The following is a 22,303-nucleotide window of genomic DNA, read 5'->3' as shown; positions in this document are numbered from 1 at the left end:
CCATTTGCACCAATAACGTGCTTTGAGATGGTAACAGATGTTTATAGAAATAAATTTTTTAAATTCCTTGGCCAGATATGTTTGAGAAACGTGGGATTACTGCAGGAGTTTTTTAACATCTCCAATATCCTTAAGTGCATTTTTTTCATCTTTAAGGAGGGAGAATAGAATAAGCAACATCTTCAAAACTCGTTTTGCCCATATAATCCTTTTTTAGGAGGACCTCTGTTGATACCTTCAAGGGCTTTTTATGATTCAGAAACATGTGTAGCAGAAGCAGGATTTTATATCTCGGTAGTATAGGTGAAACCTCTGTGATCTTTACTGTGATATGATTCACCTGGGGATCTTGTAAAGCCTTGTCTGACTGCATCGGTGTGGGGTGGAACCTGAGGATCTCTATTTCCCAGAAGTGCTCAGGTCTGCGCCACAGACCACACTTGGTGGAAGAATGTAGATACCTGTTGATTAGTAGCATCTGAGATTAGCTGAGATGAGACCTGAGGAAGATAATACTTGCCAGGTGGTTGTCATTAGCATTCCAGAGGTTCTACTGGGAGGCCCGTCATGAGCCGGGAGAACTAATGGGACGTTGCTGATGTCTGCAATGGTGGAAGGGGGATTTCCAGGGGGAGCCCTGAGAACTCAAGATCACCTTGAGTTCCAGAACATCTAAACACTGCCCCGGTGACCTGCGGGATAAGGTCTGTCTTTCTTGTCCTGGCTGAAGGATCACTGGTTATGTTGGCCAGGACCGGAGTGGGCCTTTGTGCCAGAGTAGAAAGTTGGGGGAGGAGGGAAACAGTTTGAAGAAGGACTCTCTACGATGACTTACTAGAGAAAGGAAAAGATGTGTAGACAGGTTAGAAGAAATAATTTGGTAGGGAGATTCAGTGGAGGTAGAAGGACATGTCAGTCAGGGTCCAGGGATGGGCAGGTGTGTGCTTACAGTCAGGACGATAAACCCAGTGGCAGCAGAGTGTGGCACAAACCTGCCCAGGCTCGGTCTGCTTTAGAGAAGGGGCCCTGTCGTGAACGCTGCGCTTCGTGAAATTGGATTTTAACAGATTAAGAGAAGGGATAGTTAGGGTATCATAGCTGGAAACACTAAAAGGAAAGATGCTCAAGATGGGAATGGAATTCCAATTCTGTAGTATTATTGGTAGAAGGTGTTGGAAAAGTAGAAGGAAGTGAAAGAAGCTGGTGTGGCTCTACAGTGAGCCTTCAGTCGACCTCAGATTTTAAAAAAGTCAAGGACATGAGCGGAAGGAGGACGTGTGACCCAAGATAAAGTTTCACAAGCCTGTAAGACTCAAGTGCCCGCTGAGTGCTTGTGCAATAAGTGAAGGCCAAATAAGCTCACATTCTCTGGGCATTCAGAGCCTGAAGAGAAGGAGGGCGCAGGCCTGCTCCTTGTGGCAAATGGTAAGCTGTTGACCGATGAGATGACACTGTTCTACGACCATCAAGAGAATGATTCTTCAAACTGGAATTACACACGATAAGCAGCAATTGTTCCCAGCTGCTTTAAATGACTTCGGGGAGCTAGAAAAATGATCTTGCCTGATACCAAAGGTCTGCGCAGGGGGTCACAGCGCTGCTGTTAGGATTATTTGTGAAATTGCAGAGGATCTGTGTCCTAACCCTGGCGTTGCAAGTGTCCTGAACTTTGTAAGCTGCATATGTGAAATTGTAGACTGCTAGGTAAATATTGATTCTCTCCAATTCTAAAATCAGTTATTAACTCAAAGATTTGGGAATGCTAAAGAAAGTAAGTCGTTAATGACCAGAAAGGTATAACTTTCAAATGAATGACAGGATTTCCACTTGGCAGTGTCCAGATGAAATTCTTGTTTGTGTAAGAATTGACTATACCTACGGGGCGCCTGGGGGGCTCAGTCATTGAGCGTCTGCCTTCGGCTCGGGTCATGATCCCGGGGTCCTGGGATTGAGCCCCACATCGGGCTCCCTGCTTGGCGGGAGGCCTGCTTCTCCCTCTCCCACTCCCCCTGCTTGTGTTCCTGCTCTTGCTATCTCTCTCTGTCAAATAAATAAAATCTTTAAAAAAAAAAAAAAGAATTGACTATACCTAGAGGGTTTGTGTGTGTGTGTGTGTGTGTGTGTGTGTGTGTGTGTTTAGAGAGAGAGCGCATGAGGTAGTGTGGGGGGAGAGGGATGGCAGAGAGGGAGAGAAAATCTTAAGCAGACTCCACACCTGGCTCGGCTCGGGCTCAGGCATGGCGCTGGGCTCCATCTCATGACCCTGAGATCATGGTCTGAGCTGAACTCAAGAGTAGGGTGCTTAACCGACTGAGCCACCCAGGTGCCCTGACTGTACCTAGAGTCTTAAACAGAAGTAGCGGCCGGTGATTATCATTGACAGAACCCATAGAAACTCTGCACCCATTTGGGAACAGATCTGGTCTCAAGAGCCTTGTAAAAGCTCACTGATTATGAGTTTGCTCTTGCAGACTCCCAAGTATGGGATATGGGACCTAACCCTCATGAGTCATGTGTGATGTGAAACCCCTGGGAATGTTGCCAGTGGGAGAATCTTCTTCCCCACAAATCCTATTTTCTTTTCCAACCAGGGAGATCCTTGGGTGAGAGGCAGAGAATTCTGTCAGTGCTCTACTCGTATTGCTTTGTCATAGGCACTCTGTCCTGACCTAAGGATGTGGATGAAAAACATACCATCCTGTCCCTTGAGAAGCTTACAGTGTAGTAGGCGAGACCCGCATTCATGGACATGGTAATAATAGTTTGCTGAGTGCTCAACACTAGTTAACACTCACTGTACAGCAGGCACTGTTCTAAACTCTTCATATATTTGGGGCCCCTGCTTAGCTCAGTCAGTTGAGCATCTGCCTTCGGCTCAGGTCATGATCCCAGGGTCCTGGGATCAAGCCCCATGTCGGGCTCCTTGCTCGGTGGAGAATCTGCTTCTCCCTCTCTCTCTGCTGCTCCCCCTGCTTGTGCGCACTCTCTGTCAAATAAATAAATACATTTTTTATTTTTAAACTCTATACATATTTTAAGCCAGTGGTTCTCCAAGTGTAGTCTATCAGCATTAACATCCTCTAGGAGCTTATTAGAAATGCAGATTCATAGGCACCCCAGACCTCCTGAACCCAAAACTTCTGGGGATGGGACCTAGCAATCTGGTTTCATAAGCCCTCCAGATGAATAAAGTTTGAGAACCACTGTTTTAAGTCATTTAAGCCTTACAACAACCTTATGAGTAGATTTTATTTCTCCCATTTAAAGACGTGAAAGAGAGGCAGAAAGAAGTTTAAATAACTTGTTCAAGGACACATAATACAGATGGGCTTTGAATCTAAGCCATATAAATTCAGAGCTCTGCTCGTAACCACCACACAAGGCTTGGGTCCCAGGAGAAGGTGGTGCAGGGCATGGAGGAAGGAGCTGTAAATTCCCGAAGGGGGGAGGGTTTAAAGAAGGTATTATCAGAGCTGGATTTGTTTTTCCTTGACAAGCATTCAGTGAGGATTAACTGTGCAATGAATCATATTAGATATTATGGATATTTATATATATGAGTAAAATATAGACCTTACCTTTAAGATTCTTATAATGAATTAGGGGGAATCCAAATGTTAATAAGTATCTGGAATCTAAAATACTTTGAAAGTACATAAGAAGCTCTAAGAGGGGAGTATTGAGCATATGAATACATTTTAACATAAACTCAATGAAAATTTAAATGTATGAGGAGGAAGTCATTCCAAGCAGAGAGACTACTGTGTGCAAGATTCAGATATTTGAAACAGGATATTCTTGCATTTACTAGTACTTTTGTATATTTGACCCTTGGCATTAGTTTTGTGACGTCTAGACTTGTCTACATTATGGTAAAGGTTAGAAGTTCCTAATTTAGAAGAAGGAGTTTGTGAAACTAATTCCTCCTTTTTTGTTTGTTTTAATCTTGGGAGCCAAAAATTGTCTTGACCTGTTTCTTGCTTTTATGTGACATGTAAGTGAAGATGGAAATGTGCCTTAAACATTTTTGGAGCAAATAATCTTCCAATGGCAGTGGGAGATAATGTGGCTCAAGAGGGAAAGAAATTCTCATCAATAACTAATTGAGCACGGGAATGTACTGCTAGGGATTTTATAGAGTACCTCCTGTTCTGTAAAATTTGATAATCTAGACCAGGGTTGGTAAGCTTTTTTTGTGAAGTGCTGTATAGTAAATATTTTTGGCAAGAAAATAGCCAGAGACCATATGCAAACAAATGGAAGCATCTGTGTTCCAATAAAACTTTATGAAAAACAGGTGGTAGCTGGGTTTGATCTGTGGGCTGTAGTTTATAGACTCCTGATCCAGATTCCCACCTGACTCAGAGTGTAGATGAAGGCTGTGGAATAGGCCAGGTGACCTCAGGATGTCTTTTCTGGTGCTGTATTTCTGAGGTTGTTCATATGTCTTATATGAGTAATTGAGAAAGAAAATCTAGATCTAGTTTTCTAAATCTTCCTTCTGCTGGAAGACAACATTATCACCTTTATAGCTTTCAAAAATTTTTATATATAAATTAAGAAGAAACACTGAAGAGACTAATTTATTCCCAGAGCCAAGGAAGGAAAGAAAGGTGGCTGCTCCAGGGTGTTATTTCTTTGGCACATTTCTGACTTGCCAGTAACATAGAAGGAAAGTGAACATTTTTTTCCTCTTGAAGGCCCCACACAAAGTGACTTCATGGAAGTGTTTCTCACTACAAAGAAACAATTAGTATTCAAATGTATCTTTAAGTTTTAAAATGAGCACATAGATAATTCAGTGTATAGAAATAAACTATGTATATACTCTTGCTGCATACTCGACCATTTAAAACAGAATTGAGAAATAAGAGAAAGGAAGGGTAGTGGTCTCTCTCTCTCTCCCCCTTCTCCCACCCCCATCAAATAAATAAATAAAATCTTTAAAAAAAAAAAGTGGGGGTGGGGTGTGCCTGGGTGGCTCAGTCGGTTAAGCGTCTGCCTTCAGCTCAGGTCATGATCTCAGGGTCCTGGGATCGGGTCCCGCATCGGACTCCCTGCTCAGCGGGGAGTCTGCTTCTCCCTCTCCCTCTGCTGTTCCCCTTGCTTGTTCTCTCTCTGTCAAATAAATAAATAAAATCTTAAAAAAAAAAAAAAAAAGGAAGGGCAGTGGTGGTATGGCAGAGGTGGCAATGGGTTTCATGGATTTTGAGGTGGTAATAGCACGTTTGCCACTTGGCCTGAAAGTCTGGAACATCAGGTACTGTGACAAGGGGAAAAGTCACCACTGGGTGGTCATCCCCTGCTACACACCATAGAAGGGCCTTGATTTACAGAAGGGACCAGTAAATACTGGGGGGTTGCAAGGCTGGCTGAGGAGAGACGGCAGGAGGCATTATATCCTAGTGGCAGAGAAAGACAAGTGTTAGAGTGTTTGGGGAACAGATTAGTCATGGGCGGCTCAGGCCTGGAGGGGGCTTCATGCAGCATTTGCGTGGATCTCAGGAAGAGCAGGGTGTGGAAACGTAGAGAAATGCAGGGAGCAGAAGTAATGGCCAGGGCTTGGGCACAGAGGTGAGAATGTGTACCGTTCGCATAGTAAAAATTGGACAGTCTGCCTGACTAGAGCAGAGCATATCTAGGACATAAGTGTGGCAGGGTATCATTGAGAGTATCATCCGCTGGGCGCGTTGTGAGCACTCAGTGAGACCAAACTGTATTTTTAAATAGATATTTTATTTAAAAAACAAACAAGGTGATATGTAAGAAGATGTTTTAGGGAGATAAATCTGATTTGTTCTAGAGGTCAGAGTGTGCAGGGCGGCAAGTAGGGTCATTCTGTTTTGCAGCCCGAGATAATGTCATGGTAAGGGCCACACAGCATTTAGCAAAGAAATAGATGGTTTATTTTGAAATAATATTTGAATTTTTTTTGAAACTTCATTTGTGGGGAGGAAAGAGGCCATTACTTTTTTTTTTTTAACTTTTCCTTTTGAAATAAATTCAGACTCACAAGTTTCACAAATAGTACAGAGTCCTCTTAAAACCTTCATCCAGCTTCCCCAAATGTTAACATTTTATGTAACCACAGTACACTTGACAAAAACAGCATTCATAGTCAATTAACTCAAATATAGACCTCATTCGGAGTTTGCCCATTGTCCCACCAAGGTCCTTAACCTAGTTCAGAATCACACATGGCCTTTCATTGCATTTCCTTTTGTCCTCTCCAACCTGGGGGGAGCCCCTCAGTATTTCTTGGTCCTTCAGAGCCTTGACAATTTTTGCAGAGTTAAAGGCTTACTTACATTGAAGAATGCCCCTCGATTTGGAGTTGTCTGTTTTCTCATTGAATTCAGGTACACAGTTTTACAAAAATGCCATAAAAGTGCCTTCCTCATTGTATCCTTTCAGCGGGCAAATGATGTCAACGTGTCTCATGATTGGCGATAGCTTTTATCACTTAATTAGGGTGAGATCTGCTATACTCCACTGAAAAGTGACTCTTTCCTCCTCCGTACTTACTATCTTGTGAGAAGCCACTTTGACACTGAGCAGATAGTCTGTGTATCACCCTTGTGTCCACTAATTTCAGTATCCGCTGATTTCTTTCTTTCTTTTTTGTCTGCAATATTTAGTACTGTGGTATCTGCCTAACGGTGATCTTGTTTTCCTCCTCTTGAATTTAGTAATTGGAATTCTGATAAGATCCCCACTCCCTCCAGCCTGCTTAGCCCAACATTTATTAATTGAATCATTTATATCAGTATGGACTCATGGATATTTATTCCATGGGTTGTAGTGCAGTTCTTTGATTATTTTGCTGCTCAGAGTGTCTCGGTGGGAATATCTTCATGTTGGTGGCTGTGGAAAGGGTTCATCTTGGACTCCAGGTGTGACTGGGTGGGTTGATATTAATACAAGTAGGGAATCCAGTGACGAGTGGAGGTAAGTAAGCTTGCTAATTTAACTATTCTAAAATCTTTAGTGACTTGATTCCTAAATTTTAAAGTCTTTTCTGTGGTTGCATTAATCAGAAAAGCCCACCGTGTTAGGCAGAACTATTGTCTTGCTTGTAAACACAGCAAGAAGAAAGATTTTCTCAAGAACTGAGTAAAAATCAAGTTGATGACATGTTGGGGTTTGTTTCTGTTGTACCTATTGTGTATATTTCCCCAGAACCTGCTGGTTCTTGCTGATTTATTTTGGTAGGCCGGCAAGATTTTGAAATATTTATAAGTATTCCTAGAACCCACTTCAGTTTTCTACTTTAGCTTTTAAGTGAGGCAAACATGTTTATACTAGAAGAGCGTCCTTTACTAATGGGAAGTAAAAACTAAGTTTAATGCTGTGAATGCCATTAAAAGGGTATGACTTTTCAGAAAGTATGTAGCTTCTTCCTTTTCTGCAGACACGAAGGTACCTTGGCTTAGGGCTGTGTCTGGGATGGGGTAAAAATAAAACACAAAACACAAACAGGGACAAGGTGGGATTTCCAGAAACACTGGCCCTTTGTTTTACACAAGGCAGACTTCGAAGCTCAGCCACAGATCCCCGTGCTTTCGGTCAAAGGACTTGCACCTGTACTAGGTTCTGAACTCAGCGGGGCCTGTGAAGGAGGCAGTTTGAAGAGTTCTCCAGGTCTCATAGCTGAAGTGGATGATGAGAGGTTCAGGCTGCCGATTCCAACCACTGATTTGTACAGTGGTTACCCATTAGAACCACCTGGGGAACTTGGCAGAAACCGCCCAGGTCCCACTCCTAGAGGTTCTAATTCTGTGGTCTGGGGGTGGGACGTGAGCTCCTGTTGGGTTTTTCTCTTCAGTTTCTCAGATGGCTCATAATTTATATCCAGGGGCTGAGAATCACTGGATCTAGTGCTGTTTGTGACTTCTTAATGCAGTGAGATGCACTCAATTTGTCATGTTACTCTTAAATCATCACAATGTATAAATGACAACTGTGGAGTAGTAACTACAGATGGGCTTGGGCTGCAAACTTGGGTAAATTTCTTAACCTCTTGAAGTCTAGTTCTGTCATCTGGGGAATAGAATTAATAATAGTACCTACCTGGGGCGCCTGGGTGGCTCAGTCGTTAGGCGTCTGCCTTCGGCTTGGGTCATGATCCCAGAGTCCTGGGATCGAGCCCCGCATCGGGCTCCAGCCCCGCATCGGGCTCCCTGCTCCGCGGGAGGCCTGCTTCTCCCCCTCCCACTCCCCCTGCTTGTGTTCCCTCTCTCGCTGTGTCTCTCTCTGTCAAATAAATAAAATCTTTAAAAAAAAAATAATAGTACCTACCTCGAAGTTTTTCACAGATTAAGTGGTATGTTGCATGTAAAATACTTAGCACAATCTGTAGCATGTAGAAACCCAATTATTAATTAATAGCATGCAGTGTATTACAGCAGAGTGGTGGCTTTGGAATCAGTCACTTTTGTTTCAGTCCTGGCTCTGTAACTTTCCAGCTCAGGGACTTTAAGTAAATTAATTTCTTTCTTTCTTTCTTTTCTTTTCTTTCTTTTCTTTTCTTTTCTTTCTTTCTTTTCTTTTTCTTTCTTTTCTTTCTTTTCTTTACTTTTCTTTTCTTTCTTTCTTTCTTTCTTTCTTTCTTTCTTTCTTTCTCTTTCTTCCTTCCTTCCTTCCTTCTTTCGGGGGGGGGTGGGAAGTGGGGCAGAGGGAGAGGGAATGAATCTTAAGCAGATTCCAAGATGCAGGGCTCGATCTCACAACCCTGAGACCATGACACGAGCCAAAATTAAGAGGCAGACGCTTAACCGACTGCACGACCCAGGAACCCCATATAAGTAAATTTCTTAATTTCTCTGTCCCTTTAAAAATGAGAATAGATGGGTGCAGTTACTATTATGGGGAAGTGCTATAGACAAGGGGGGTGCTCAGTAAACATTTCTGCCGCTTTCCCTTTCATTCCATTTTTCTTAACACTACACTGGGCAGTAGAAAAACACAGTTTTGAGAACATGACTGACGTTGGTGTGGCAAGGCTATGCCGAGAAGGTGCTATTACATATGGCTTTGTGGCAGTGACTGACTGGTGGGAGCACATCCCTTGGAGCCCTGAGGACATGGTGGTGGGCCTGAGCCACAGCCAGAGCTTGGGGGAGAGTGGTGGCGCCCTGCCCCATGCTTCCCTTTTAGCAATTGGCTCCAGCTTGTGTAATGCCTAACTTGTGTTGCCGTGTAATTCTCAAGCCCACATACAGGCTGGGGTTTGGTCCCTTTTACCTTGTTCAAGCTCTGATTGAGCTAGAAGTGTATCCTGGGGCTTAAAAAGGACTCATAGTCTTAGACTCATAGTCTTAGAGCTCTGCTGGACAGCCTGCTCCATCACAACCCTTATTGTTTGAGCTGGTAGTCATCTCTTTACATAGGGGCCCTCTGGTAACTTCGGAAGCTTGCTGGTTTCCTAGGATTGTAAGAGAAGCAGGTGTACTCATTCCACTGTGATGTCTTCATCTTCTACTTGATGGCCCAGAATAGGGAAAGGGCAATGGCTGCAGGTGACAGAAAGTCATGTCAGGAACTGAATTCTCAAGGTATCAATACATTTGGTAGTTCTTGTTGGTTCCTCTTTGAAATAAACGAGGTCATACTTTTGCGGGGATTGAAATGATTCGGTCTTTCTCCTTTCTCTCTCCCCTTGGCCACCTATGTACTTTAATTCAATCTAAGGAGAGTATTAAGGCATGCCCTTTAAGAGCTGATAAGAAATGTGCTGTAAATCTATCATATAGTATAGTAAGATATTTTCACTGACTCTGTAATGAGTTCTATGCTCGGTTCAGACCCAGCATCTTGGACCATTATAATTTAACTCTAGTGGACACCTAACTTTAAAAAAATGAAGGTAATACATGATTGCTAACCAATTACCCCTTTGAGTTATGCCATTGTTTGTTTCTGGAAGTTCATATGTGAATATTAAAGGGTTGCAGTTTTCTAATACATGTTTAAAATATGAAAAATATTTTCCTAGAATCATTTAGGGAATCCTTTTCCATGGTTCACTAAAATGGAAAGGAGAAGAAATAAATTTGAATTAAAATCTAATTTCATTTGTATTGTTACTAGTCTTCTCTCTATGGTAGATATATGTCTTTCATGAAAGTATCATTGCATGTAGCCGAAGTAATTCTAGGAAATTGGAAATAAAGGGGGAAAAAAGCATTATTTCACCTGGACATTGTATTATGAAATATTATGGTGAGAGCCATTTAAAAGAGGACACTCTGTATCACTGGGAACAGCCATCCAAGATTATAGAGTAAATTGATAGGAAATGAGGATCAAGTAAAAGAATTCATGGGTTTAAAGTATTCTTTAGCTCCTATGTGTTCTGATAAATGGATTTAGATGAGGAATAGTATCACATTCTTGTGTATGTTTCTGGAAGTTCCCACAGTGGCTGGCAAAGAGCTCAGTAGGTGCTTTGTAAATGAGAAATGAATGGAAGTTCATTGCTACCAGAAGGATTAGATGAAGCCTTGGAATGCTCAGAGGAGAAATAAAACCAAGGGATTCAAAGAAGGGACAAAAACATCTGATGACATATTAGGAAAGAATATCGAAACAGAGAGGGGTGCATTTTTAAGGGTGTTCTTGTGATACTCTTTCAAGTAAACGCTGGAGAGCAATCCTTGAGGTGATTCAGAGCAGTGATTCTCAGATTCTTGTAAGGTGGCCCTTACCGTGTTCCTGATGACAAAAATTACGCAATTTCCTAATACCTCTTAAAAATCGAGGTCATGGATAGACTATTCCATGTTCTTTTTTCTCAAGGTCTTTGACGCTTGCTATTTTGGGTCAATACCAACAACTAACAAAAAGTGGTCTGTAAAGCACATAGTTAGGAGAGCTGTTTTAAGTTTAACACATCAGAACTTTACCGAGTTCTGCAGGGAGCTCTGTGGTTTCCTGGAGCCCAGCGGAGTTTGAGAGCCACTGTCCTAGAGTTAATGAAACAGAGCCCTCCTGGGACCAGGTAAGAGAGCGCTTCACAGGAGTTTCTGACAACAAATGTAGGTATTGTGTTCTGGAAAAGGCCGTTCTTGTTGTGTTGCTCTTGCCGATTCCCTGTGGGCTAGTAGCTTATCTGTCACTGTTATCTAGTCAGCATGGAAGAATCTCATGGCTTTATTTACTCACCTTACCAATCTTTTGAAACCAGCCATCCACGGGGAAGTTTCTGTGAAGTAGAATTGTGTGAGTGTAACACTAGTGTGGAGACAGCCAGATTTAGGTTGGCGGCTGAAAGAAAGGAAATGGTTTGCTTTCTTTTGTGAATGTGCCCCTACCTAGTTCTTGAGAACTTGTTTCTACCTAGAAAGCTTTTTTTTTTTTTTTAAACTAAATCATGTGAAGTTGTTGCTTTCCTGAGCTGATTCAGGCAATTAGATGAGTAACAAAGACTGTCAGTCCTGGCCTACCATATTGACTTTTAGAAGTCTATTTAGGGGGAGAAAAATCACTTATGATGATTCATCTTCAAATGATAAAGCTAGTGCATATGCAAATTTTAAATTGTTTGGTATTTCAATAAGTGAATATATTACATAGGCTCAGACGACAGAAGGCTTGAGAAGGGCCGATTGGGAGTGTGTATAATACCACACCAGAAGGGGTGGGTGGATGTTTTATTTTAATACATGGGAATTAAAAATGGCCTGTCTACCTTTGTAAATTTCATTTTCTTTGAAGCCTTTGCAAATCTTCAGCAGAGTAAACCAATTGGCATCTCTGGAGAGAGTTTGTATGTTTCTTTCAGTCTAAGATAAGTAATAGGGGAGCCATGTGGAGTGGGGAAGATGCAGAATGGGAATTGTGCCTTAGATTAAGGTTTGGTAGAAGGTTCAGATGCTGGAAGGCGATGACTGGCAGGGTATGTTTTGTAGTTTAGCCAATGATTTTGAGAAGTGGAGGCGGCAGACTAAAAACGATGGGATCTCAAAAGACAGCAAGCCTTGGAATAGAGGTGTAAAGAGCTTTTAAACATAGGTTGGGAGCTCAGTAAATGTTAGTTTCTCTTTTCTGTTCCCCATACCACAGTGGGAAATGATAATAGTTTTCTATTGTGCTTAGGCATATGTGGGTGATGGTGCTGCCCACTGGATCATTAGGTATGAAAAATTAGCTCCTACAATTCAAATCATTCAGCAAATACTTACTAAATTGATACAGAGATGTAAATATCTATAAATAAACGAATAGCAAAGTAAACATTTCTGTGCAAGGTTGTATGCTAGATGCTGTGAAAGCAAGCACCCCCTCAAGGAGCTTGTGGATTTAGTTAGGGCAAATGCACACTTACTGACGGACAGCAATGCAGAGCATCCAGAAGCTGCTACATGAATAGTACAGAAAAACAGAGCTGCAAAGAGGGACAAACCCCAGTGGACCGGGGCAGGTGGGAGGAGCTTCACCCAGGAGGCGACTCCACTAAACCTGGACTTCGAAGTCTGGTGGGATTCAGGGAAGCGTCAGCAAAGATGGAGGGCTCTCCAGTGTGGAGAATGGTGTGAGCAGAGGCGGTTATGAGTGGCGAGCTCTTCTGATGAGATCTTGTCCTGTAGGGAGGTGGAGGGAGAATGAATACTGGAAACCTGTTGGAGGCAGACCGTGGTGGTTTGGATGGACTCACCTAAGCAGTAAGAGACCCACTGTAAGGCAAGGGGACAGTTGTTCAGTTGAGGTTTGCAGGATGGCTTGCAGGGGCGTGACCAGAGGTCAGGGAAATCCACGGAGAGGCTGAAGCAGCAGTGTAGATGTATAGTGATGGGTGTCTGAGTTAGTTGGTGAAGGAGGAAATGAAAAGAAAAGGAGAAACAGAATCAAATCACACAGAGAATAAAATCGCAAGTATGAAAACCTCCATCTTTTCATGGTACTCCTTAAAGTTGTAACCTTTCGGTTGGGAGCTGTTCAGATGGAATAACCTGTCCCATTGGAATGAATGTTGACCAGATGCTTGCACTGAATGAGAATAAGGACATGAATCCTTTATGGCCCATGACTTGAGATTTAATCACATTTTTTGGTTTGGACAACTGCTAGACCTGCCTCATTGCAGACATTGTCCCTGCTGGTACAAAGATTTGTTTAGTTCTAATTTTTCCCTTCTTCTTTCTTTCAAAATAGACTCTATCGAGAAGAATTTCCAATCCATACCTTGAACACACTCCTTCCCAGGTATGACTCTTTGCTCTTACTGCATTTTCTGAAACAATGATTTATGAATCCTGATGTAGAATTCTCTAGTTACAGCTCTTCCGTCTGCCCCTGGGCACACTGTCCCCTTCACCTGGGGATGACACAGCTGAAGTTCTTTGAAATGCTCTGATAATTGTGTCATGGTACAAGATGTTCATCAGACAGGAAAAGAAATACTGTCCCATCTCCCAAGTCCTTATATGAATGTGTTATCAATATGGTGGAGTTAAATATATATTTTTTCAATTTGCTGTCTTAATAGAAATGCTGTATTTTTAAAATAGTGGGTATTTTACACTAAGAACTTGGTGTAAGAGGGCATTATTTATATTTATAGTTATCTGTTAGTAGAATATCTATGTTCATTGAAAAAAGATGGGGAAGCCTTCATTGTGTTTAAAAATAATTTGACAAAGAGTTCCTTTTTTTTTCTAAAGAGTAACAGGAGGCTGTGAGCGTTGTGAGGTCTGAAACTTTTTGGCCTTGTTCATTGCTGTATCCCCAGCATCTAGAATGGGGTCTGAGAGCCGCTCATTAAATGGTTTTGAAAAACTAAGTGAATGAACATTGATACCTTGTCAGGACCCGTCAAGGGTGAGCTGACTTGTACCTCTTTTAGGGTAGTACTTTTTCTTTTCTTCCAAATTTTTATTTAAATTCTAGTTAGTTAACATACAGCGTAATAATGGCTTCAGGAGTAGAATTTAGTGATTCATCATTTGCCTAGGACCCCAGTGCTCATCGTGACAAGTGACTTTTTTTTTTTTGAGCATTTTTTATTATGTTAATCACCATACATTACATCATTAGCTTTTGATGTAGTGTTCCATGATTCATTGTTTGCATATAACACCCAGTGCTCCATGCAGAATGTGCCCTCTTTAATACCCATCACCAGGCTAGCCCATCCTCCCACCCCCCTCCCCTCTAGAACCCTCAGTTTGTTTCTCAGAGTCCATCGTCTCTCATGGTTCGTCTACCCCTCCGATTCCCCCCCTTCATTCTTCCCCTCCTGCTATCTTCTTCTTCTTTTTTTTTTTTTCTTAACATATATTGCATTATTTGTTTCAGAGGTACAGGTCTGTGATTCAACAGTCTTGCACAATTCACAGCGCTCACCATAGCACATACCCTCCCCAATGTCTATCACCCAGCCACCCCATCCCTCCCACCCCACCCTCCACTCCAGCAACCCTCAGTTTGTTTCCTGAGATTAAAAATTCCTCATATCAGTGAGGTCATATGATACGTGTCTTTCTCTGATTGACTTATTTTGCTCAGCATAACACCCTCCACGTCGTTGCAAATGGCAAGATCTCATTCCTTTTGATGGCTGCGTACTATTCCATTGTATATATATACCACATCATCTTTATCCATTCATCGTGACAAGTGACTTCTTAATGCCCATCACCCATTCAGCCCATCCCTCACCCTAGGGTAGTACTTTCTGTCATCTGACTTGGTGTAGTTTTTGTTTTGTTTTGCTTTGTATACAGTTGCAACATGTTAAAAAATCATTTCCTGCCCTTCACACTTTCTCATCAGGTTGTGTTTAGGAAGTGATAATATTAGGGAAGTGTAAGGATGGGGTTGAAATGTTCCCTGTCAAGTCATAGTCAATATACTATTAGTTGGTTTGCTTCAAGAGAAGATATAAAATATTCAATAGGTGCAAAATAGTGTAGGTGCAGAAAGAGTTCACCAAGAAATAAGTAAACAGATATAGCATGCGTTCCCAACATATATTAATTTTAATGAGCATGAAGACAGTTCATTTTCATTTAGCTTTCTTTGTGAAGCAACATTGCACTATGGAGGAAGGTACCAATTATAGAGATAGGAGGTAGGATATAAAGTAGGACATGGACCTCTTTAGATCTAAGGAATACCCTCCTTCATCCTCTAAGAATCAGAGATGCCTATGGGTGAATTAGAAGATGAAAAAGGAGGTTAAGTAAAATTTTTATCTGCTAGGTGGAATTGTGATGTAGATGAAACCAGGATGCTTGGAATTAACGATGAGCGCTGCAGCTGAGTGAAGCTTAAGAGTGAAGCAGATAGCAGCCTATCACATCGTATCACAGAGTGAGATGTTCACTAGATAGGAAAACGTTATTTTCCCATCTTCCGAGACTTTTACATGAAAGCATTATCAATATGGCAGAGTAATATGTAATATAAATATACTTCAATTTGCTGATTGATAGAAACTATCTAAAAAAACATATTTTATTCTGGAAACTTGGTATAAAAGATTATTTATAGTTAAAGCAGTTTATTTGGAAAATAGTTACTGTAGCTTAATAGCACAAGTGGACCAATAGCAAAAATAAAATGGGTAGTAGTTGGTCTGTAGCTACGTCGGCTAAAGTGCTTTTAAACTTAGGGACGTGGGCATGATTTTTTTATATGGTATGCTATTGGCAGCTCACAAATTGTCATATTACTCTAAATTTATGGAGAATATTTGTCTTTTTCCATTTAGATTTATGGAGAGAATTCTTCTTGTGCAGGAAGAGCATTGAGGAATATTATTATCGTTCAGGCAACTGACCTGATAAAGGACAGAGTGAACCTCAAGGGATTTTACAGGTAACACAATTTTCTAACACCTTGTCAAAAATGCTCCTTGAATAATAATAAAAAAAAATGTGCTGAAATCATAACCTTGATCACAAAGAGCTGGGCTATATCAGTACTGGGAGGATTTGTTTGTTTGAAGTGTCTATTTGGGGTACTGATGGTGATTTTTCTTTTAAACTCAGCTGAATATTTGTTGACAGTAGACTCCTAGTTCTGAAGTTGGGGTATGGAATCTCCAGGCGCAAGTGGATGGGTTCCTGAGAGAGTCTCTGCTCTGCTTCCTCTGAAATGTGATGTTTTATATATTTGTATTGGGAATGTGCTGCACTGGGACTTCAATAAGCATAGGCGCCTTCTTCAGGGACCTTATCAAGGTTCTTTGAAATACTCTTGGGAGATCTATGGGAGAGGGAATTCTGCTCTAACTTGCCAGGGGAGGATGAGCCCCTCCTTGGGCGCTGCAAGGAGGGGGAAGGGCAGGTGGCAAACGTTTGGCATCTCTCCATCTTGGCTTGTGAATAAGGGCAGAGGTATAAAAGGAAATGGATGGGCTAAAATGGTCAGTTTTAAAGTATAGCTGGACTAAGAGAATTGTCACTTAGAAAGTTGAGGACACATGTTCTCATTTCATGGAGCCATTTAAAGAAAAAACAAAATTGGATTACCAGCCTTTTATTTTGTCAACTAAAGGTGTTGAACCATACCAAACAATACCAAAACTAAATTATAAAGATAAAACAAAAAAACATTTATTATCATTTTTTCTTACAGAAACGAGATTACGATATACCATAAAGAATAGGAAGAGTACTCAGAATAAATGACACCAAAAGAAGTAGGAAAGGGGCACCTGGGTGGCACAGTCGGTTAAACCCCTGACTCTTGGTTTCAGCTCAGGTCATGATCTCATGGTCATGAGATCCAGCTCTGCCTCAGGCTCAGAGTGGAGTCTGCTTGAGACTCCCTTTCCCTCTGCAACTTCCCCCCAAAATAAATAAATAAATCTCAAAAATGGTAGGAAAGATTATCAGAATAAGGACATTCCATTAAGTTAACTAAATTTAGCTTTATCACAAACTCATTATAATATTCCTGTTTTTTCCATTTGTCACAGTTTGGAAAAATTCATGGCCTGGATTTGGGGGATAGTGGATTTGGGAAAAAATCATGGCCTGGATTTGGGGGACAGTGATTCCCAACCTTTTTGAGTAAGAAGACTTCCTTTTCATTGAGACATGACTTAAAATGCACAATTCTTGAGGGTACAGCTTGATGAATTTTTGATTATTATATACACCTATGTAACTATTATCCATACCCTAGATAATTCCTTAATGTTCTTTTCTAGTCACTATCCCAGGCTACCAACTACTTTCTAATCAGACTCTTGGCAGAATCTGTTTTCTGAGGCACCATTGAGCAAGGGTGGGAGGGAAGGTTGGGAGAACTACAATGAATTAATACTTTAAAATCCCATATTAAATTTTTTAAAAGATTTTATTTATTTGAGAGAGAGAGAGTTATACAGAGCACGAAAACAGAGGGGGAGGGGCAGAGGGAGAAGCAGGCTTCCCGCTGAGGAGGGGGCCCGATGTGGGAGTTGATCCCAGGACCCTGGGATCATGACCTGAGCCGAAGGCAGATGCTTAATCAACTGAGCCACCCATGTGCCTGAAAATCCCATGTTAAATTAACCACATTAGTACATATATAGGTTTTGAAAAAATATTCCTAGGTTAGACATGATCTATTCTGTTGAGAAAGCATGTTTTTGTATATATGGACTCATGAACTTCTTGAAAAAAGCTTGATCCCCCAACCCCCCACCCCCCCATAAACAATTCATAGCCCAATGTCTGAGAACCTTCAGTTTAGAGCCCGGGCCAAGTAGACGTGACGGGTGAGAAGAGTGGTTGCAGTCCTGACTGGACCACTTCACATAGAGCCTTTTTAATTTTTTTTTTTTTAATAGATGATGGTATCAACTTTAAACCTATCTATTTTTTTTTCATTTTTAAAAAATAAAAACTGGTTGGATATGACTTTGGGTCTAGTCGTGAACAAGCTCCTATGATGCTTTTTAGCTACCACATAAGGCTATGTGTAAGATGCGTCATTGCTCTCAGTTGCTTTATGTGGTCTCCATGGATATAGATTGAAAAAAGCATTGGGAGACGTATGTTAATGAGGTTCATGGAAAAGAACCATCCATCCAAGTTAGAACACATTTAGGGTTCAGTGGGAGTAGAATGGGGAGAGAGCATGTGCTGTGCTATTTCAGATTCCCAGTGGTCGGGCCAGAACTTCCATGTTTCATAATCTAAGGATTGATGAGTGCCCTGGGTCTAAAGATAAGGTGCTAATATGATTGCCTAGGATGAGTCATTTTCCTTTGTCTGGTAGTAAATTGAGGTGAAGTGTTCCCCATGTCCTACATGAGAATTACTTTCAGAACTTTGAGATCTTTTCTATTCCTTTTGCACTACAGGAAAAATCATACTGGTTTCTGAGACTTCAAGTAAGTCTTTAAATACCATCACCCCATTTACATTTGAGATTAGGGTTCTGTCTGTGGTACTGTGAATGAATCGCTAAAAATGCAACTAGAGACAGAAGGAGACCAGGAGAAATCAAATTTTCAGCTCAAAATATTAGAGCTGAGATAATGTTTAATGTTTTGTTATAGCAGTCACCTTGGCCTCGTAGCTAATCACCTCCATATCACAATGTTCCTGCCTCGTATTGCAACTCCAGTTAGATCTACATGTACTCAAATGGTTTCTGGATCCAGTACAAGACTGAAAATACACTGTGAGTAAGAACTGGGTGTTCAGATCGCTCCCTTCCACCTCTCCCTTTTCTTCCTCATTGCTCTCCCCTAAGTCCTGTAGGTTTAGGTACGGTAGCTGGATTGCTGCAGCCCTGGTCAGCAAGCCAGGGGAGTAGGAGTTCAGCGCAGGGGCCCCTCACCTCATGCTGTTGGCTTTGACGATATTAAGGATAGTGTTTGTTCCTATTCCTAGTGGGGTTTTCCCTGGTGCAGATGGATTGTTGAAGGAGATTTGAAGCATAACTTAAATCAAGTTGGAGGTGCAGGAGAAGGGGATCACCAGCAACTGAAACAGTAGCTTGCTGGCCGGGTTGGGGGCTCTGATGAACTATTGTTGTCACAGCGGTACTCTGGCCATATGTTTAGTGTGTGGACTCAGCCCTCTTCCCAAGATAGAGTGAGCCCTTCCCAGTGAGAAGGTAGAGCTGGGGGATTAGGACTTTGTGGTCACCAGTGTCACCTGGGCCCCGTTCAGCCACACTGCACCCGAATCTACACATTAACCGAATCCCCCAGGTGCTCCTAAACACAATTTTGAGAAGCCCCAGTCTAGGAAACTTCTTCCCCATCACCTGTGAGCAAGGCAGACATACTTGTCCATCTAGCCACCTTTTGCAATTTGGCAGTTTGGTTTGCTTTTAGTAAATGTTTGGTTATGTCCTATTCCGGGTGGTCAGACACTGAGAGCAAGTTGAGGACTGGATTGTTCTTAGAATAAGGATTACGATGATACAGTGTTTTAATCCATGGGATAAAAGTGCTTTACAAGCTCAAAGATGCTGGCTAATTGACAGAGGGGTTGAGGAATAAATTAACACTTTGAGCCTTTAACATGAAAGGTGTCTTATAGAATTAGAAGTTAATATTGACGGTTTTGTCTAATTGCCTAGTTTATTGTGATCTGTTTTCTCCTTTTTCAAAAAACATCCGTTTATTTGACAGTTAATCTTTCTAATGTCTTAATGCTAACGCGCAACTAAATGTGTCTGGTATTGCCCTAATTGCCTTAGAGTATCTTTCAAATAGTGACACTTCACCAGAAAAAAAAAAAAAAAGTGATGCTTTATCAAAAGCTGGAATATTTGTTCAAATTTCTCAGCAGAGGGGCGCCTGGCTGGCTCAATCTATAGAGCATGCGACTCTTGATCTTGAGGTCGTGAGTTCAAGCCCCATGTTGGGCATAAAAACAAAAACAAAAACAAAAACAAAAACAAAAACAAAAAACAAACTCCAAACCACAAAACAAATATCTCTGAAAATGTAGTACCTCGTGGCATTTCTTCATATTATTGGTCACTGTGTGATTTCTAGATATTGATGACTATGGCCAGTCACAAAAAATAAGCAGTATTTTTCTGTTTTAGGAATAAAATAAATGTTGATGTGTTTTGGTCCTTAAATATCAAATATGGAATAAAGACAGCCATTTACACGATACATCTTTTAAAAAAAAACATTTTAGTGACGTTTTCATAAGGGAGAATGATTTTCAGTGAAATTTCTTCAAATGAAAACCGTATTTCAAGAAGTTGTCTTCTTTTGAGTTTCCATCTGAGGCTGATAAAGATGAAAAAGTAGGCATGAAAATACTGCTTGTAATGCCCAGACTGGGGCATGCTTCGAGTATAGTTGTGTATTTTAAGACAGATTACGGGGATATTTTTGTGTATGTGGTTAGCGGAATCCATCACACACATCTGGGTTTATGAGTTTATGATCTAGGCTGCTTAGCTAGATTGCTTAGATGATATTAAAAAGAATAATGGTCATATTTATTGTTCTTTGAGACAAATTTTAGGATTTAATATGTTTGGAGAGTAGCAAACAAAACTCTTTACCACTCACTGTGGTCCTAACTTTGTGTAATCTTCTTGGAGTTATTTTGTTCTCAAAAAGACTAGATAAAAATCTATAAAGGGTTGAACAAAAGTTTATCACCATCACCTTGATGCTTGTCTTACCAAGGCAGAAGCATTATATTTATATAATGGATTGCTAAATTTATTCCTTCATTTGTTCAAACACATGTTTTGAGAACTTGCTATGTGCCTGGAATATTCTAATTGTTGGGGTTTAACAGTGAGTTATATACATAGTCCCTGATATCCTGAAAATGATTCTGAAGTGAGGAAAGCAGATATTATTCATTCAGAAGGATGTACAATTACTACAATTACTAGGCGATTTGAAGCAAAAGTATAAGAGGGTATGATTCTAAGTTTTCTTATGGAAGTGATACTGGGCTGAAATCGGAAAGATGAATAAGAGGTGCCTGTTCATTTATTATTGAGTCCCTTGTTTAAAAAAGCACATGAAAAGGATGATATTAATGATCAATTCTTGGGCAAATGAGTGGCAACACTGTCTTACTATGAATGGCTTTCCTTTTGTTCAGGAGGAGCTGTGTTGGGTCAGAGCTGGTAGACTGGCTTCTAGAACACTGTCCTTTTGTCCAGTGCAGATCTATGGCCATAGGGGTCTGGCAGCTCCTACTGGATATGGGAATTATGTTATCAGGTCAGTATTACATGTTTTGAAAGCACGGAAGCATTATTTTATTAAGCTACCAGAACAAAATTTACTTGATTTTCTAGAGGATGTTACAATCTGGATGGAAATTGTTTTCACAGGTAAATATTTGCATTCTCTCACATTTTATAAACGAAAGTGACCAGTTATCTTTTGATTAAGTCTCACACCTTTTGTAAAAATAATTAGGTACTTGCTGATTTATAGACTACTACGTCTAAGAGTCTTTCCCTTACCCTCTCCTCTACTCAGAAGGCTACTCACAATTTTTTTTAATCAGTGACATCTTTAGTTGCTCTAAATGTGTGATTTATCTAGCTGTACTTAGAATAATTATCAGAAACTGATTTTATGACTGGAATGTTACACCATTTTAATTAATCATGAACAATTAGAGATATGACCTATGAAAATTAGCTGTTTAAACAGAACACAAAATTGATGTTAACTAGCAACTAAAATAGATGGCAGATAGCACTTTTCTTAGTTGAGCCCAGGGAATTAAAGAATTAGAAGTTAAGCAATCTGGATTCTTAATTTAGCTTTATCATGCAGGTGCTAGTTGGTCACTAGGAAGCCTTTGTCTCCATAGGTAATAAATATTGAGGGTCAGAGAGCATAGTAAGGTTCAGAAAGGTATACCCAAGTCCCAGTGTAGTACAGATGGGAATGTGGGTGTAATTTCAGTGAGTTGTTAATACCTAGCGCCTGATATTCTTATTTAGAAAAGTGGTAACTACCTTTGAGGAATGTTACCAGCTTGCTTGTGAGGTTCATGTTTCTGGTGAGCAAAAAAATTTGTGTCAGTGTTTTTTTGGATAAGTCTCTAATTCTTGATTCCTTTTAAAACAGCCTTGGTAGCATTGACATTTTGTGCTAGGCAATCCTGTTGTAGGGGCCTGTCCTGTACATTAGAGGATGTTTAGCGGTATCACTTTTTCTACCCACCAGATGCCTGTAGCACCCTCTAGTAGTGAGAACCAAAAATGCCTCCAGACACCGCCGGACGTCGCTTGGGTGTCACAGTTGCCCCCAGTTGAGAACCACGGTTTAAAACTTGAGATACTGTTACATTTGTGTATCACTCAAGTAATTAAATATATCTGTTTGCTTTGAGACACACAAGAAATTCTC

The 22,303-nt window shown here is 40.8% G+C and overlaps 1 protein-coding gene across 2 annotated transcripts in view; it reads left to right on the top strand.

The window, feature by feature from the left end:
* The window catches only part of RAPGEF5 (Rap guanine nucleotide exchange factor 5), a 225,194-nt gene that overhangs the window by 24,709 nt on the left and 178,182 nt on the right, over window positions 1-22,303 (top strand). For both annotated transcript variants that reach the window (XM_078059361.1, XM_078059362.1), the window contains exons 2-4: window positions 13,153-13,203; window positions 15,713-15,819; window positions 21,036-21,157. In XM_078059361.1, coding sequence (XP_077915487.1) covers window positions 13,153-13,203; window positions 15,713-15,819; window positions 21,036-21,157 — 280 coding nt within the window. The remainder of the gene's footprint in view (window positions 1-13,152; window positions 13,204-15,712; window positions 15,820-21,035; window positions 21,158-22,303) is intronic.

Source organism: Halichoerus grypus, chromosome 12 (assembly GCF_964656455.1).
Source record: "Halichoerus grypus chromosome 12, mHalGry1.hap1.1, whole genome shotgun sequence".
NCBI lineage: Eukaryota > Metazoa > Chordata > Mammalia > Carnivora > Phocidae > Halichoerus > Halichoerus grypus.
The sequence above is the reverse complement of the archived record's forward strand: the minus strand, read 5'-3'. Positions and strand labels throughout refer to the sequence as shown.